The sequence below is a fragment of the Sebastes umbrosus genome, unplaced genomic scaffold (genome assembly GCF_015220745.1).
Source record: "Sebastes umbrosus isolate fSebUmb1 unplaced genomic scaffold, fSebUmb1.pri S34, whole genome shotgun sequence".
Lineage (NCBI taxonomy): Eukaryota > Metazoa > Chordata > Actinopteri > Perciformes > Sebastidae > Sebastes > Sebastes umbrosus.
The window spans coordinates 163018-180836 of record NW_023618439.1 but is presented as its reverse complement, the minus strand read 5'-3'; the positions used below and the strand labels follow the sequence as shown (position 1 = coordinate 180836).

The window sequence follows — 17819 nt, the reverse complement described above, 5'->3', positions numbered from 1 at the left end:
TGGAATGACAGCATTGATAAACAGATCAGAGATCAGGGGGGGGGAATCACACTCAGTGGCAGATATACTATGTACATTTTATTACATTATTCATTATCAATTATACATTTCAATATTGCATTTCTAATCGTTATTATGATCAATACTTATAGTGAGATTGAATTCAGCAGGTGCATTACATCATTACATTAGACTAAACAACACCTCGCGTCACATGACTCCACAGAGAAACACCATTCATCAGCGATCAGAGATATTATCAGCATATATATATATAGAGATATAGAGATATCTATCTCTATATCTCTATATATCTATATATCAGCAGCTTCTTCTTCTTCTCTCCAGACTGAGCTCCGCTTCTTTAAACTTTTAAAAAATGAATCACAATAGATTGTGCTGACTGGAGCCGTCCTGCAGTGATGAGATGAGTCGGTGATGTGAACTAGGGATGCTCATTAGAAAAACATGTAACCGATAACCGACCCTCGTTAACCCATTATTAACCGATCATTAACCGTTAACCGATCATTAACCGTTAACCGACAGCATTAGTGCCTCTCATGCAGCGGTGTACCAGATGTTGGTTGACGGGAGTCTCCAGTTCAGCGTCCGGGAGCGTTAACGTCCAACAGACCGTGTGTGTGTTTGTGCTACGTTAGCAGCTCTAGCGTTGCGAAGGCTTCGTGCTCGCCGCCGCCGCCACACGTAGTCTGAGTAAGTTTAGTGAGTGTCCAACAGACCGTGTGTGTGTTGGTGGTGAGTGTGCGGTTGTTGGTGGCGTTCTAGCTGTGAACGTAGGTGTAGCAGTGTTCAGTTTATTAGTCGGTGAAACTACAACTCCTCCGCTCCGCTCAAGCGAGATGGAGAGACCGGAGTCAACTTCCTGTATCCTGCAACTCCGGCTCTGCCTCTTAAGGTGGACTGTTAAGGTGGACCAGCTTTCCTCCTTAAAGAGACGAGCCGCTCCTCTGAGCCGCTCAGCTTTATAATTCATTATTAACATTTCTTTTAACCGTTTTAACCGATAGCGTTGATCGGTTAAAATGCTTAATGTGGGTTAACGGTTAAACGGTTAATGATGAACATCCCTAGTGTGATCCATGGCAGCGTGATAGGTCCTCTCGGTGGGGGTTGCTGGAGCGGAGCTGTACAGGTGGATGTCCCGGTGATGTGTGGTGGTTACCGTGGTTACCGTGCAGCGGTTCCTCTCTCTAGAAGCCCTGTATATGGCAGTAGGCCTCCAGGCTGGAAAAGAGGATGTAGAGGAACCAGAGTCCAAAGAGGAGGAGTGAGGTGAAGACTCTGGTGATCCGCGGGCCGCCCAGCTCGCCGCCTATGGACGGCCTCCGGCGGAGCATCAACAGTCCCATCGCGAAGAAGGCGAAGATGGTGAAGAGAGTGACGGAGAAGGCCAGCGAGCCGGGGTCCACGCGGAACACCTTCCCTTTGACCTGCCAGTAGATGGCGGCCACGGACCACGCCACCCCGATGCCTAGAAACACGTTCACCGCGTTGCTTCCTGTCACGTTTCCCACACACGCGTCGGCATACTGGTCCTGCGTGGCGGCCACTTTACTGGCGAAGGTGTCTGGAAAGAAATAAAGTTCATAAATGAATAGTTTCATAGTTTAATCCAACAGAACCTCCAGTCAGTTCTTCTACCCCGGCTGACGGGCCGCTAGCAGCACTCGCCTGTTACGCCCTCAGATCCATCGGGGTTAAAGGAGACACGCGGCAGGCGCGCTCAAACACCAGAGCAACGCATCGCGGCGTGCAAGTGTTCTCAAGTGTTCTCAAGTGTTCTCAAGCGTTCTCAAGCGTTCTCAAGTGTTCCCAAGTGTTCTCAAGTGTTCTCAAGTGTTCCCAAGCGTTCTCAAGCGTTCCCAAGCGTTCTCAAGTGTTCCCAAGTGTTCCCAAGTGTTCTCAAGTGTTCTCAAGCGTTCCCAAGCGTTCCCAAGCGTTCTCAAGCGTTCCCAAGCGTTCTCAAGCGTTCCCAAGTGTTCTCAAGTGTTCTCAAGTGTTCTCAAGCGTTCCCAAGCGTTCCCAAGCGTTCTCAAGCGTTATCAAGCGTTCCCAAGCGTTCTCAAGCGTTCTCAAGTGTTCTCAAGCGTTCTCAAGCGTTCTCAAGCGTTCTCAAGCGTTCTCAAGCGTTCTCAAGCGTTCTCAAGCGTTCTCAAGCGTTCTCAAGTGTTCCCAAGCGTTCCCAAGCGTTCTCAAGCGTTCTCAAGTGTTCTCAAGTGTTCTCAAGCATTCTCAAGCGTTCTCAAGTGTTCCCAAGCGTTCTCAAGCGTTCTCAAGCGTTCTCAAGCGTTCTCAGGTGTTCTCAAGTGCCTGTTTCCATCAGTCTACGGTGAACATCTGGAGGGAACAGAGCAGGAGAGCTCTCTGATCTATAACACACGGTTTTAGCGGCTTCACCGTTTCCCTTCAAGAACGTCACAACATCCAGTTGAAAGGTCAAAAGGTCAAAGGTCAACCCGACCGACAGATCCAGCAGTAGAGCTGCTGTGAGGGATTCACGGTCTGGAAACACAATTATCTTTGTGTAGTTTGGTCAGTGAGGCTTCCTGCTACATCACCACCAATCACCGCAGCACGCAGGTTCTGGTTGCTTAGTAACGGAAGGCGTGGCAGTAGGGCAACCTCCGAAGCACCGTGGATAAAAGGATGAAAGCGGCCCGGCTGGCGGCGGCGTGTAAACGGCCCCTGATGGTTCGTGTCTACAGCTTGTGTCGAGTGTCTAGTGGCAGCCCATCAAGCGTCCAACGCTGGGAAGCCAGGCGATCCCTCGCCATAAAAAACGCCGCTGTGGACGCGTACCATCAGACTTCTGGAGAGACATGCGCTGACGTAACCATCGGCGTTGGCGTTCCTCCCAGTGAGGGACTCGCTGTCACCAGTAGCATCACTTACCAGGAAGGGACGTCCCCAGGGCTACAAAGACCACGGCGGTGACGGTGTCTCTCAGGCCCACGGTGCAGCCGAAATGGGACGCCAGGTCTCCGATGATGGCCGTTAAGAAGCCGATGACGGAGATGGACACGATGAAGCACGCCCAGCCGTTCCAGTACTCCGTCGGCGGGACGCAAGCAAACAGGATCTTCCAGAAAATACAGAAGATGTGCATGAAGTAGTCGCAGCAGTTCGGCATCCGCTGCTCCTGTCCCTCCTCCTCGTCTCCGTCCCCTGTCCACAGGAGACACGGTGAAGATGAGTCAAACAGAGATCACCTTCCTCACACCTTCCTCACTCCTTATTCACTCCTTATTCACTCCTTCCTCACTCCTTCCTCACACCTTCCTCACTCCTTATTCACTCCTTATTCACTCCTTCCTCACTCCTTCCTCACACCTTCCTCACTCCTTATTCACTCCTTATTCACTCCTTCCTCACACCTTCCTCACTCCTTCCTCACACCTTCCTCACTCCTTATTCACTCCTTATTCACTCCTTCCTCACTCCTTCCTCACACCTTCCTCACTCCTTCCTCACTCCTTCCTCACTCCTTCCTCACTCCTTATTCACTCCTTCCTCACACCTTCCTCACTCCTTATTCACTCCTTCCTCACTCCTTCCTCACACCTTCCTCACTCCTTATTCACTCCTTATTCACTCCTTCCTCACTCCTTCCTCACACCTTCCTCACTCCTTCCTCACTCCTTCCTCACTCCTTATTCACTCCTTCCTCACACCTTCCTCACTCCTTATTCACTCCTTCCTCACACCTTCCTCACTCCTTATTCACTCCTTCCTCACACCTTCCTCACTCCTTCCTCACACCTTCCTCACACCTTCCTCACTCCTTCCTCACTCCTTCCTCACACCTTCCTCACTCCTTCCTCACTCCTTCCTCACTCCTTATTCACTCCTTCCTCACTGCTTATTCACTCCTTCCTCACACCTTCCTCACTCCTTCCTCACTCCTTCCTCACTCCTTCCTCACACCTTCCTCACACCTTCCTCACTCCTTCATCACACCTTCCTCACACCTTCCTCACTCCTTCCTCACACTTTCCTCTCTCCTTCCTCACTCCTTATTCACTCCTTCCTCACACCTTCCTCACTCCTTATTCACTCCTTCCTCACTCCTTATTCACTCCTTCCTCACACCTTCCTCACTCCTTATTCACTCCTTCCTCACTCCTTCCTCACACCTTCCTCACACCTTCCTCACTCCTTCCTCACACCTTCCTCACTCCTTCCTCACACCTTCCTCACTCCTTATTCACTCCTTCCTCACACCTTCCTCACTCCTTCCTCACACCTTCCTCACTCCTTCCTCACACCTTCCTCACACCTTCCTCACTCCTTCCTCATACCTTCCTCACTCCTTATTCACTCCTTCCTCACACCTTCCTCACTCCTTCCTCACTCCTTCCTCACACCTTCCTCACTCCTTCCTCACACCTTCCTCACACCTTCCTCACTCCTTCCTCACACCTTCCTCACACCTTCCTCACTCCTTCCTCACACCTTCCTCACACCTTCCTCACTCCTTCCTCACACCTTCCTCACACCTTCCTCACACCTTCCTCACTCCTTCCTCACTCCTTCCTCACACCTTCCTCACTCCTTCCTCACTCCTTCCTCACTCCTTCCTCACTCCTTATTCACTCCTTCCTCACTCCTTCCTCACTCCTTCCTCACACCTTCCTCACTCCTTCCTCACTCCTTCCTCACACCTTCCTCACACCTTCCTCACTCCTTCCTCACACCTTCCTCACACCTTCCTCACTCCTTCCTCACATCCTTCCTCACTCCTTCCTCACTCCTTATTCACTCCTTCCTCACACCTTCCTCACTCCTTCCTCACTCCTTCCTCACTCCTTCCTCACACCTTCCTCACTCCTTCCTCACTCCTTCCTCACTCCTTATTCACTCCTTCCTCACTCCTTATTCACTCCTTCCTCACACCTTCCTCACTCCTTATTCACTCCTTCCTCACACCTTCCTCACTCCTTATTCACTCCTTCCTCACACCTTCCTCACTCCTTCCTCACACCTTCCTCACTCCTTCCTCACACCTTCCTCACTCCTTCCTCACTCCTTCCTCACTCCTTCCTCACTCCTTATTCACTCCTTCCTCACTCCTTATTCACTCCTTCCTCACGCCTTCCTCACTCCTTCCTCACACCTTCCTCACTCCTTCCTCACACCTTCCTCACACCTTCCTCACTCCTTCCTCACACCTTCCTCACTCCTTCCTCACACCTTCCTCACACCTTCCTCACTCCTTCCTCACACCTTCCTCACTCCTTCCTCACACCTTCCTCACTCCTTCCTCACTCCTTCCTCACACCTTCCTCACTCCTTCCTCACTCCTTCCTCACACCTTCCTCACACCTTCCTCACACCTTCCTCACTCCTTCCTCACACCTTCCTCACTCCTTCCTCACTCCTTCCTCACACCTTCCTCACACCTTCCTCACTCCTTCCTCACACCTTCCTCACACCTTCCTCACACCTTCCTCACTCCTTCCTCACACCTTATTCACTCCTTATTCACTCCTTATTCACTCCTTCCTTTAAGGTTGTATTCTCTCTCTATTCATTGTTAGTAACATCAGCCTTATTGATTATCGTTAGTAACATCAGCCTTATTGATTATCGTTAGTAACATCAGCCTTATTGATTATCGTTAGTAACATAAGCCTTATTGATTATCGTTAGTAACATAAGCCTTATTGATTATCGTTAGTAACATCAGCCTTATTGATTATCGTTAGTAACATAAGCCTTATTGATTATCGTTAGTAACATCAGCCTTATTGATTATCGTTAGTAACAAAAGCCTTATTGATTATCGTTAGTAACATCAGCCTTATTGATTATCGTTAGTAACATCAGCCTTATTGATTATCGTTGGTAACATCAGCCTTATTGATTATCGTTAGTAACATCAGCCTTATTGATTATCGTTAGTAACATAAGCCTTATTGATTATCGTTAGTAACATCAGCCTTATTGATTATCGTTAGTAACATCAGCCTTATTGATTATCGTTGGTAACATCAGCCTTATTGATTATCGTTAGTAACATCAGCCTTATTGATTATCGTTAGTAACATCAGCCTTATTGATTATCGTTAATAACATCAGCCTTATTGATTATCGTTGGTAACATCAGCCTTATTGATTATCGTTAGTAACATCAGCCTTATTGATTATCGTTGGTAACATCAGCCTTATTGATTATCGTTAGTAACATCAGCCTTATTGATTATCGTTGGTAACATCAGCCTTATTGATTATCGTTAGTAACATCAGCATTATTGATTATCGTTAGTAACATAAGCCTTATTGATTATCGTTAGTAACATCAGCCTTATTGATTATCGTTAGTAACATCAGCCTTATTGATTATCGTTAGTAACATCAGCCTTATTGATTATCGTTAGTAACATCAGCCTTATTGATTATCGTTAGTAACATAAGCCTTATTGATTATCGTTGGTAACATCAGCCTTATTGATTATCGTTAGTAACATCAGCCTTATTGATTATCGTTAGTAACATCAGCCTTATTGATTATCGTTGGTAACATCAGCCTTATTGATTATCGTTAGTAACATCAGCCTTATTGATTATCGTTGGTAACATCAGCCTTATTGATTATCGTTAGTAACATCAGCCTTATTGATTATCGTTGGTAACATCAGCCTTATTGATTATCGTTAGTAACATCAGCCTTATTGATTATCGTTAGTAACATCAGCCTTATTGATTATCGTTAGTAACATAAGCCTTATTGATTATCGTTAGTAACATAAGCCTTATTGATTATCGTTAGTAACATAAGCCTTATTGATTATCGTTAGTAACATCAGCCTTATTGATTATCGTTGGTAACATCAGCCTTATTGATTATCGTTAGTAACATAAGCCTTATTGATTATCGTTAGTAACATCAGCCTTATTGATTATCGTTAGTAACATCAGCCTTATTGATTATCGTTAGTAACATCAGTCTTATTGATTATCGTTGGTAACATCAGCCTTATTGATTATCGTTAGTAACATCAGCCTTATTGATTATCGTTGGTAACATCAGCCTTATTGATTATCGTTAGTAACATCAGCCTTATTGATTATCGTTGGTAACATCAGCCTTATTGATTATCGTTAGTAACATCAGCCTTATTGATTATCGTTAGTAACATCAGCCTTATTGATTATCGTTAGTAACATAAGCCTTATTGATTATCGTTAGTAACATAAGCCTTATTGATTATCGTTAGTAACATAAGCCTTATTGATTATCGTTAGTAACATCAGCCTTATTGATTATCGTTGGTAACATCAGCCTTATTGATTATCGTTAGTAACATAAGCCTTATTGATTATCGTTAGTAACATAAGCCTTATTGATTATCGTTAGTAACATCAGCCTTATTGATTATCGTTAGTAACATCAGCCTTATTGATTATCGTTAGTAACATCAGCCTTATTGATTATCGTTAGTAACATCAGCCTTATTGATTATCGTTGGTAACATCAGCCTTATTGATTATCGTTGGTAACATCAGCCTTATTGATTATCGTTAGTAACATCAGCCTTATTGATTATCCGTTGATATGCTCAACGTTTACAGAGTGAATGAACCGCATCTCGTCTCAGACCAGCTGACTAAACTGAAAACTAAACATTCATTCTAACATGAAACCCTCTCATTCATTTCACATATAAAATATAATTCACATTAGTAACAGAACAAGTTAATATAAGTTAATATCACACAATCAATATCAGAAAGTGACCTGCGCTGACGGTGACGGCTTCAATGAACTGCTCTCTCCACGAGTGCGTGCCGATGACTACGGCCAGGTTGGTGTCCTTCAGCAGTTTGTCCACCGTGTTCTGGTACAGCACAGATATACGTCAGTAATGAGGCAGTCACAGCTCATATTCATATCAATATATACATATATATTATATATTATAATAATATCTGTCAATCATGATTGGCCATAATTCATTTTCATCAGTTCTAAATGAACCTTAAAGGAGATTAGTCCAGTATTTAATCCTCTTATCAACATGGGAGTGGACTAATATGCTGCTTTATGTAAATGTATGTATATATTTATTATTGTAAATCAATGAACAACACAAATCAATGACAGATATTGATCCAGAAACCCTCACAGGTACTGCATTTAGCATAAAACAATATGCTCACATCATAACATGGCAAACTGCAGCCCAACAGGTATAATATGAATATGGTTCATATTCATATTATACCAACAGATCAACATCAGCTTCACTGATCTGCTGCAGAAGTAAACGTCCCACACAGCCAACACATGAATGAACACACATCTCAGATCAGGATGTGATGTCTCATGTGATGAGAGAAGAGTTGAGGATGGAGAACATGTCGTGTTTCTGTAGTTTAATGAGAGTTAAAGGAGTTAAAGGAGATGAGGAGAGTCTAACGGAGGGAACTGTACCTGGTCCAGGACTCCGTTGGGAGTCTGATGAGTAAAGAGGAGCCGAGCTGGTTAATCAACTCAAACACATTAAACAACAACCCCTCAGCTGACCGCTGACCCCCGACCCCTCAGCTGACCCCCGACCCCTCAGCTGACCCCCGATCCCTCAGCTGACCCCGACCCCTCAGCTGACCCCCGACCCCTTAGCTGACCCCCGACCCTTCAGCTGACCCCCGATCCCTCAGCTGACCCCGACCCCTCAGCTGACCCCCGACCCCTCAGCTGACCCCCGACCTCTCAGCTGACCCCGACCCCTCAGCTGACCCCCGATCCCTCAGCTGACCCCGACCCCTCAGCTGACCCCCGACCCCTCAGCTGACCCCGACCACTCAGTTGACCCCCGACCCCTCAGCTGACCCCGACCCTTGAGCTGATCCCGACCCCTCAGCTGACCCCGACCCCTCAGCCGACCCCGACCCCTCAGCTGACCCCGACCCCTCAGCTGCTGATATTACATCTACATCTATTACAGCCTTTAAAGTAAACACCACTCAACTGAAGGATGGAGATATACAGATTAGTTAGCCTATTTCACAAACACTTACTCTTAACCTGAAATATACCTGTATTAGTGTTTAACCTAGAATATACCTGTATTAATATTTAACCTGAAATATACCTTTATTATTATTTAACCCAGCGTATACCTGTTAGTGTTTAACCCAGCGTATACCTGTATTAGTGTTTAACCCAGCGTATACCTGTGTTAGTGTTTAACCCAGCGTATACCTGTGTTAGTGTTTAACCCAGCGTATACCTGTGTTAGTGTTTAACCCAGCGTATACCTGTATTAGTGTTTAACCCAGCGTATACCTGTGTTAGTGTTTAACCCAGCGTATACCTGTGTTAGTGTTTAACCCAGCGTATACCTGTGTTAGTGTTTAACCCAGCGTATACCTGTATTAGTATTTAACCCAGCGTATACCTGTGTTAGTATTTAACCCAGCGTATACCTGTTAGTATTTAACCCAGCGTATACCTGTGTTAGTATTTAACCCAGCGTATACCTGTTAGTGTTTAACCCAGCGTATACCTGTGTTAGTATTTAACCCAGCGTATACCTGTATTAGTATTTAACCCAGCGTATACCTGTTAGTGTTTAACCCAGCGTATACCTGTTAGTGTTTAACCCAGCGTATACCTGTGTTAGTGTTTAACCCAGCGTATACCTGTGTTAGTGTTTAACCCAGCGTATACCTGTATTAGTATTTAACCCAGCGTATACCTGTTAGTGTTTAACCCAGCGTATACCTGTTAGTGTTTAACCCAGCGTATACCTGTGTTAGTGTTTAACCCAGCGTATACCTGTGTTAGTGTTTAACCCAGCGTATACCTGTATTAGTATTTAACCCAGCGTATACCTGTAATAGTGTTTAACCCAGTGTATACCTGTAATAGTGTTCAACCCAGCGTATGCCTGTATTAGTGTTTAACCCAGCGTATACCTGTGTTAGTGTTTAACCCAGCGTATACCTGTATTAGTATTTAACCCAGCATATACCTGTGTTAGTGTTTAACCCAGCGTATACCTGTTAGTGTTTAACCCAGCGTATACATGTATTAGTGTTTAACCCAGCGTATACCTGTGTTAGTGTTTAACCCAGCGTATACCTGTGTTAGTGTTTAACCCAGCGTATACCTGTTAGTGTTTAACCCAGCGTATACCTGTATTAGTGTTTAACCCAGCGTATACCTGTGTTAGTGTTTAACCCAGCGTATACCTGTTAGTGTTTAACCCAGCGTATACCTGTGTTAGTGTTTAACCCAGCGTATACCTGTGTTAGTGTTTAACCCAGCGTATACCTGTTAGTGTTTAACCCAGCGTATACCTGTATTAGTGTTTAACCCAGCGTATACCTGTATTAGTGTTTAACCCAGCGTATACCTGTGTTAGTGTTTAACCCAGCGTATACCTGTGTTAGTGTTTAACCCAGCGTATACCTGTGTTAGTGTTTAACCCAGCGTATACCTGTATTAGTGTTTAACCCAGCGTATACCTGTGTTAGTGTTTAACCCAGCGTATACCTGTGTTAGTGTTTAACCCAGCGTATACCTGTGTTAGTGTTTAACCCAGCGTATACCTGTATTAGTATTTAACCCAGCGTATACCTGTGTTAGTATTTAACCCAGCGTATACCTGTTAGTATTTAACCCAGCGTATACCTGTGTTAGTATTTAACCCAGCGTATACCTGTTAGTGTTTAACCCAGCGTATACCTGTGTTAGTATTTAACCCAGCGTATACCTGTATTAGTATTTAACCCAGCGTATACCTGTTAGTGTTTAACCCAGCGTATACCTGTTAGTGTTTAACCCAGCGTATACCTGTGTTAGTGTTTAACCCAGCGTATACCTGTGTTAGTGTTTAACCCAGCGTATACCTGTATTAGTATTTAACCCAGCGTATACCTGTTAGTGTTTAACCCAGCGTATACCTGTTAGTGTTTAACCCAGCGTATACCTGTGTTAGTGTTTAACCCAGCGTATACCTGTGTTAGTGTTTAACCCAGCGTATACCTGTATTAGTATTTAACCCAGCGTATACCTGTAATAGTGTTTAACCCAGTGTATACCTGTAATAGTGTTCAACCCAGCGTATGCCTGTATTAGTGTTTAACCCAGCGTATACCTGTGTTAGTGTTTAACCCAGCGTATACCTGTATTAGTATTTAACCCAGCATATACCTGTGTTAGTGTTTAACCCAGCGTATACCTGTTAGTGTTTAACCCAGCGTATACCTGTATTAGTGTTTAACCCAGCGTATACCTGTGTTAGTGTTTAACCCAGCGTATACCTGTGTTAGTGTTTAACCCAGCGTATACCTGTTAGTGTTTAACCCAGCGTATACCTGTATTAGTGTTTAACCCAGCGTATACCTGTGTTAGTGTTTAACCCAGCGTATACCTGTTAGTGTTTAACCCAGCGTATACCTGTGTTAGTGTTTAACCCAGCGTATACCTGTGTTAGTGTTTAACCCAGCGTATACCTGTAATAGTGTTTAACCCAGCGTATACCTGTATTAGTATTTAACCCAGTGTATACCTGTAATAGTGTTTAACCCAGCGTATACCTGTGTTAGTGTTCTTCAGTGATGTATTAGTGAGGTCTTCTATCACACACCTTGAACTCACAGGACTCCTCGATGACGACCTCCAGCCTGCTGTGCTCCCCCAGGATGGGTTTCCCCATCTCAGAGATCCTCCGGGCCTCCTCCTCCTCCGGGCTCGGGTTCCCTGTTAGAGAGCAGACGGACCCTTAACATCATCTGGATTCACATTTATTATGTCATTTACAAAACACACATACACCCTACAGCTCAGCTAAGGGCCTCAGCTAAGGGCCTCAGCTAAGGGCCCGTACTCCCTCAGCTAAGGGCCCGTACCCCCTCAGCTAAGGGCCTCAGCTAAGGGCCCGTACTCCCTCAGCTAAGGGCCCGTACTCCCTCAGCTAAGGGCCTCAGCTAAGGGCCTAAGATAAGGGCCTTAGCTAAGGGCCCGTACCCTCAGCTAAGGGCCCGTACCCCCTCAGCTAAGGGCCTAAGCTAAGGGCCTCAGCTAAGGGCCCGTACCCTCAACTAAGGGCCCGTACCCTCAGCTAAGGGCCCGTACCCCCTCAGCTAAGGGCCCGTACTCCATCAGCTAAGGGCCCGTACCCCCTCAGCTAAGGGCCTCAGCTAAGGGCCCGTACCCCCTCAGCTAAGGGCCTCAGCTAAGGGCCTCAGCTAAGGGCCCGTACTCCCTCAGCTAAGGGCCTCAGCTAAGGGCCCGTACTCCCTCAGCTAAAGCAGAAAGATGTAAAACATGCTTCACTCTGCACACACTTTAAAAAGTATAAATGTTTAAAGGTGCCGTGTTGCAGCGTTCAGAGAGAGCATCGCCTCCAGAGGTCAGACTTAAGGATCATTAAGGATCATTAAGGATCATTAAGGATCATTAAGGATCATTTCACAATATATAAACTGGAAAAACAAAGTAGTTAAACTTGTGTTTGGTGGATTATTTCTCTGTTGTATCAATGCTAATGGTCATTGTATTCTACATGGTTGGAAAGCCTGTTTATTGACCTTCACAATGATGTCACACTTGTAAGGATCATGCATTTGTGGGATGAGCAGCACAGTGCCCAAGAACAATGTTCCAAAATGCTCTAAACAGTGTATTCTCATAAGGCTACCAGGAAGCCTGCAATGACTGCCCTTCACCGTCAGGCCCGTTGGCGCTGGTGTCTCCAACACAGACAATGGAACCTGAACATGTGGGGGAATGTCATGTTCAGTGATGAGTCCAGGTTCTGTCTGCAGAAGTTGGATGGCAGGTCAAAATATGGAGACGACGTGGAGAACGCTATGCTGATTGTTGCACCGATGGAGTAACAGCTTTTGGTGGGGGCAGTGTCATGGTGTGGGGGGGGGGGCATCTCCCTCACTGGCAAAACAAGGCTTGTCATCATTGAAGGCCATCTCAATGCAGGGAGATATCAGGATGAGATTCTGCAGCCAGTGGTGATCCCATATCTCCACAATCTGGGACCTAACTTCATCCTCCAAGAAACAACGCCCCCCCCCACAGAGCCAGGGTTATCACAGACTACCTCCACAATGTGGGAGGAGAGAGAATGGAACGGCCTGCCAAGAGTCCACACCTCAACCCAATTCAACTTGTGGGATCAGCTTGGGCGTGCTGAACGTGTTAGAGTGACCAACACAACCACGCTGGCTGACCTGCAACCAATCCTGGTTGAGGAATGGAACTCCATCCCACAGCAACGTGTGACCAGGTTGGTGACCAGCATGAGGAGGAGGTGCCAGGCTGTTGTGGCTGCGTATGGATCTTCCACCGCTACTGAGGCTCCTGACGGTGGATTCAATCAATCAATATGTCTTGTTATACACTGTTTACCATCGGCACCGGGGCTACCAACATAATCAGCTGTGCTGCTCATCCCACAAATGCATGATCCTTACAAGAGTGACCTCATTGTGAAGGTCAATAAACAGGCTTTCCAACCATGTAGAATACAATGACCATTAGCATTGATACAACAGAGAAATAATCCACCAAACACAAGTTTCCAAACTTTGATACCAGTTTATATATAATTATATATATATAATATGTTGGTCATTATAAATGCTGCACGTTGCACCTTTAACACCCAAACACACATCCACACTATCCACACTGTCTTACCCTGGTTCAGCAGCAGAGCTGTGAAGACAGACAGACAGACAGACAGTCAGACAGAGAGACAGACAGACAAACAGACAGAGAGACAGACAGACAGATAGACAGACAGACAGACAGACAGACAGACAGACAGACAGACAGACAGACAGACAGATAGACAGACAGACAAACAGACACACACACAGACAGACAGACAGACAGACAGAGAGACACACAGACAGACAGACAGACAGACAGACAGACAGACAGATATACACACAGACAGACAGACAGACAGACAGACAGACAGACAGACACACAGACAGACAGACAGACAGACAGACAGACAGACAGACAGACAGACAGACAGATAGACACACAGACAGACAGACAGACAGACAGACACACAGACAGACACACAGACAGACAGACACACAGACAGACAGAGAGACAGACAGACACACAGACAGACAGACAGATAGACAGACAGACAGACAGACAGAGAGACAGACAGACACACACACACACAGACAGACACACAGACAGACACACACACACACACACAGACAGACACACAGACACACAGACAGACAGACAGACACACAGACAGACAGACACACAGACAGACAGACAGACACACAGACACACAGACAGACAGACACACAGACACACAGACAGACAGACAGACAGAGAGACAGACAGACAGACACACAGACAGACAGACAGACAGACAGACACACAGACAGACAGACAGACAGAGAGACAGACAGACAGACAGATAGACAGACAGACAGACAGACAGAGAGACAGACAGACACACACACACACAGACAGACACACAGACAGACACACACACACACACAGACAGACACACAGACACACAGACAGACAGACAGACACACAGACAGACAGACACACAGACAGACAGACACACAGACACACAGAGACAGACAGACACACAGACAGACAGACAGATAGACACACAGACAGACAGACAGACAGACAGACACACAGACAGACAGACATATAGACACACAGACAGACAGACAGAGAGACAGACAGACAGACACACAGACAGACAGACACACAGACACACAGACAGACAGACAGACACACAGACAGACAGACATACAGACAGACAGACACACAGACAGACAGACACACAGACAGACAGACAGATAGACACACAGACAGACAGACAGACAGACACACAGACAGACAGACAGACAGACAGACACACAGACAGACAGACACACAGACAGACAGACAGATAGACACAGACAGACAGAGAGATAGACACACAGACAGACAGACAGTCAGACACACAGACAGACAGACAGACAGACAGACACACAGACAGACAGACACACAGACAGACAGACAGATAGACACAGACAGACAGAGAGATAGACACACAGACAGACAGACAGTCAGACACACAGACAGACAGACAGACAGACAGACACACAGACAGACAGACACACAGACACACAGACAGACAGAGAGACAGACACACAGACAGACAGACAGACAGACAGTCAGACAGAGAGACAGACAGACAAACAGACAGAGAGACAGACAGACAGTCAGACAGACAGACAGACAGTCAGACAGAGAGACAGACAGACAAACAGACAGAGAGACAGACAGACAGTCAGACAGACTGACAAGGATTGAAATATAACACCAGTGTTTTCAGGATACAGGAGAGTGGCTTGAGAGCGTGCACACTGTGCAGCTCCCTGTTAGCACTAATGATATAAACCACTGAACATTACACACTAATGTCATTGATTCTTCTGACGTGCACTAATGAGCACTAACGAGCACAGATCCAGTTCCTGCTGCTTCCTTCTGACACATTGACAAAGAACTAAAGGTACCAAAGACAGAACTGGCTTCAGCGTCTGTAGTCTGCAGCGTCTGTAGCCTGCAGCGTCTGTAGTCTGCAGCATCTGTAGCGTCTGCAGTCTGCAGCGTCTGCAGTCTGTAGCGTCTGTAGTCGGTAGCGCCTGCAGTGTCAGCAGTCTGTAGCGTCTGTAGTCGGTAGCGTCTGCAGCGTCAGCAGTCTGCAGCGTCTGTAGTCTGCAGCGTCTGTAGCGTCTGTAGTCTGCAGCATCTGCAGTCTGCAGTGTCTGTAGTCTGCAACGTCTGTAGCGTCTGTAGTCTGCAGCGTCTGTAGTCTACAACGTCTGTAGCGTCTGTAGTCTGCAGCGTCTGCAGTCTGCAGCGTCTGCAGCACCTGTAGCGTCTGCAGTCTGCAGCGTCTGCAGTCTGCAGCGTCTGCAGTTTGCAGCGTCTGCAGCGTCTGCAGCGTCTGCAGTCTGCAGCATCTGCAGTCTGCAGCGTCTGCAGTTTGCAGCGTCTGCAGCGTCTGCAGCGTCTGCAGTCTGCAGCGCCTGCAGTCTGCAGCGTCTGCAGTTTGCAGCGTCTGCAGCGTCTGCAGCGTCTGCAGTCTGCAGCGCCTGTAGCGTCTGCAGTCTGCAGCGTCTGCAGTCTGTAGCGTCTGCAGTTTTCAGCGTCAGCAGTCTGCAGCGTCTGCAGTTTGCAGCGTCTGCAGCATCTGTAGCCTGCTGGTCTGCAGGGTAACGGAGACCAGATCGGTGAACGGTGGCGTGTAATCTTCAGTTACTGGCTGTGACGCAGGCGACCCGGCATTCAGCCGCCTGTGTCGCTATCGCTATATCTAGATCTGGATCTGGATCTGGATCTGGATCTTACTGCTGCTGCTGTCTACTGAGCGTGCATGTGAGTGTGAGTGTGAGTGTGAGTGTGAGGGTGAGCGTGAGCGTGAGTGTGAGTGTGAGTGAACCATCTGATGCTGGTTTAACTCTAAATACGGATTCACTCACCAGAGAGGCCTCTCTTCAGCCATTTCGGGTCCTCCAGCACGATGAAGAAGTTCTCCTGCTTCTCGTACTCCGCCACGTTTATAATGAGCACCTGTAAGATCTGACTGCACACACACACACACACACACACACGCACACGCACACGCACACACACACACACACGCACACACACACACACACATATTATATTTCTACAACACAGAATGAAGTACTATATGAACCATGAGGTGCATACATACACTACATACCTGCACATCTTAAACATCTTAAACATCTTAAACATCTTAAACTCCTTAAACATCTTAAACATCTTAAACATCTTAAACATCTTAAACATCTTAAACTCCTTAAACATCTTAAACATCTTAAACATCTTAAACTCCTTAAACATTTGCTCTTCCGTCTAAATCACATCGTAAATTGAAGTGAGCTGAATAATTGATCACGACGGGCCTTTAAATAATTCAGGCTCTAACATGCCATAGTGCTCCGGCTGCTCAGAGAGCCAGAGATATAATAACGTAAATGAATTGTAGCTCAATACGCCGGTTAACCAACGTCTGAGGAGGTCAGCTGAGGAACGGCTCTCTATGAACTCTTGAAAAGAAAAGAAAAGAACTATAACACCCTCACACAGCTCTCTATGAACTATGACACCCTCACACAGCTCTCTATGAACTATGACACCCTCACACAGCTCTCTATTAACTATAACACCCTCACACAGCTCTCTATTAACTATGACACCCTCACACAGCTCTCTATTAACTATGACACCCTCACACAGCTCTCTATGAACTATGACACCCTCACACAGCTCTCTATGAACTATGACACCCTCACACAGCTCTCTATGAACAATGACACCCTCACACAGCTCTCTATTAACGATGACACCCTCACACAGCTCTCTATGAACAATGACACCCTCACACAGCTCTCTATTAACTATGACACCCTCACACAGCTCTCTATGAACTATGACACCCTCACACAGCTCTCTATGAACTATGACACCCTCACACAGCTCTCTATGAACAATGACACCCTCACACAGCTCTCTATGAACTATGACACCCTCACACAGCTCTCTATGAACTATGACACCCTCACACAGCTCTCTATTAACTATGACACCCTCACACAGCTATCTATGAACTATGACACCCTCACACAGCTCTCTATTAACTATGACACCCTCACACAGCTCTCTATGAACTATGACACCCTCACACAGCTCTCTATGAACTATGACACCCTCACACAGCTCTCTATGAACAATGACACCCTCACACAGCTCT

The 17819-nt window shown here is 46.3% G+C and overlaps 1 protein-coding gene across 6 annotated transcripts in view; it reads right to left on the bottom strand.

Moving 5' to 3' along the window:
- Positions 1-958: 958 nt before the first annotated feature.
- slc8a2a (solute carrier family 8 member 2a) overlaps positions 959-17819 on the bottom strand; it is a 62493-nt gene continuing 45632 nt past the window's right edge. For all 6 annotated transcript variants that reach the window (XM_037762736.1, XM_037762730.1, XM_037762731.1 and 3 more), the window contains 5 exons: positions 16519-16622; positions 11622-11734; positions 7763-7862; positions 2917-3189; positions 959-1591 (listed from right to left, as the gene is read on the bottom strand). In XM_037762736.1, the coding sequence (XP_037618664.1) occupies positions 1215-1591; positions 2917-3189; positions 7763-7862; positions 11622-11734; positions 16519-16622 (967 nt within the window). In that variant the 3' untranslated portion in view covers positions 959-1214. The remainder of the gene's footprint in view (positions 1592-2916; positions 3190-7762; positions 7863-11621; positions 11735-16518; positions 16623-17819) is intronic.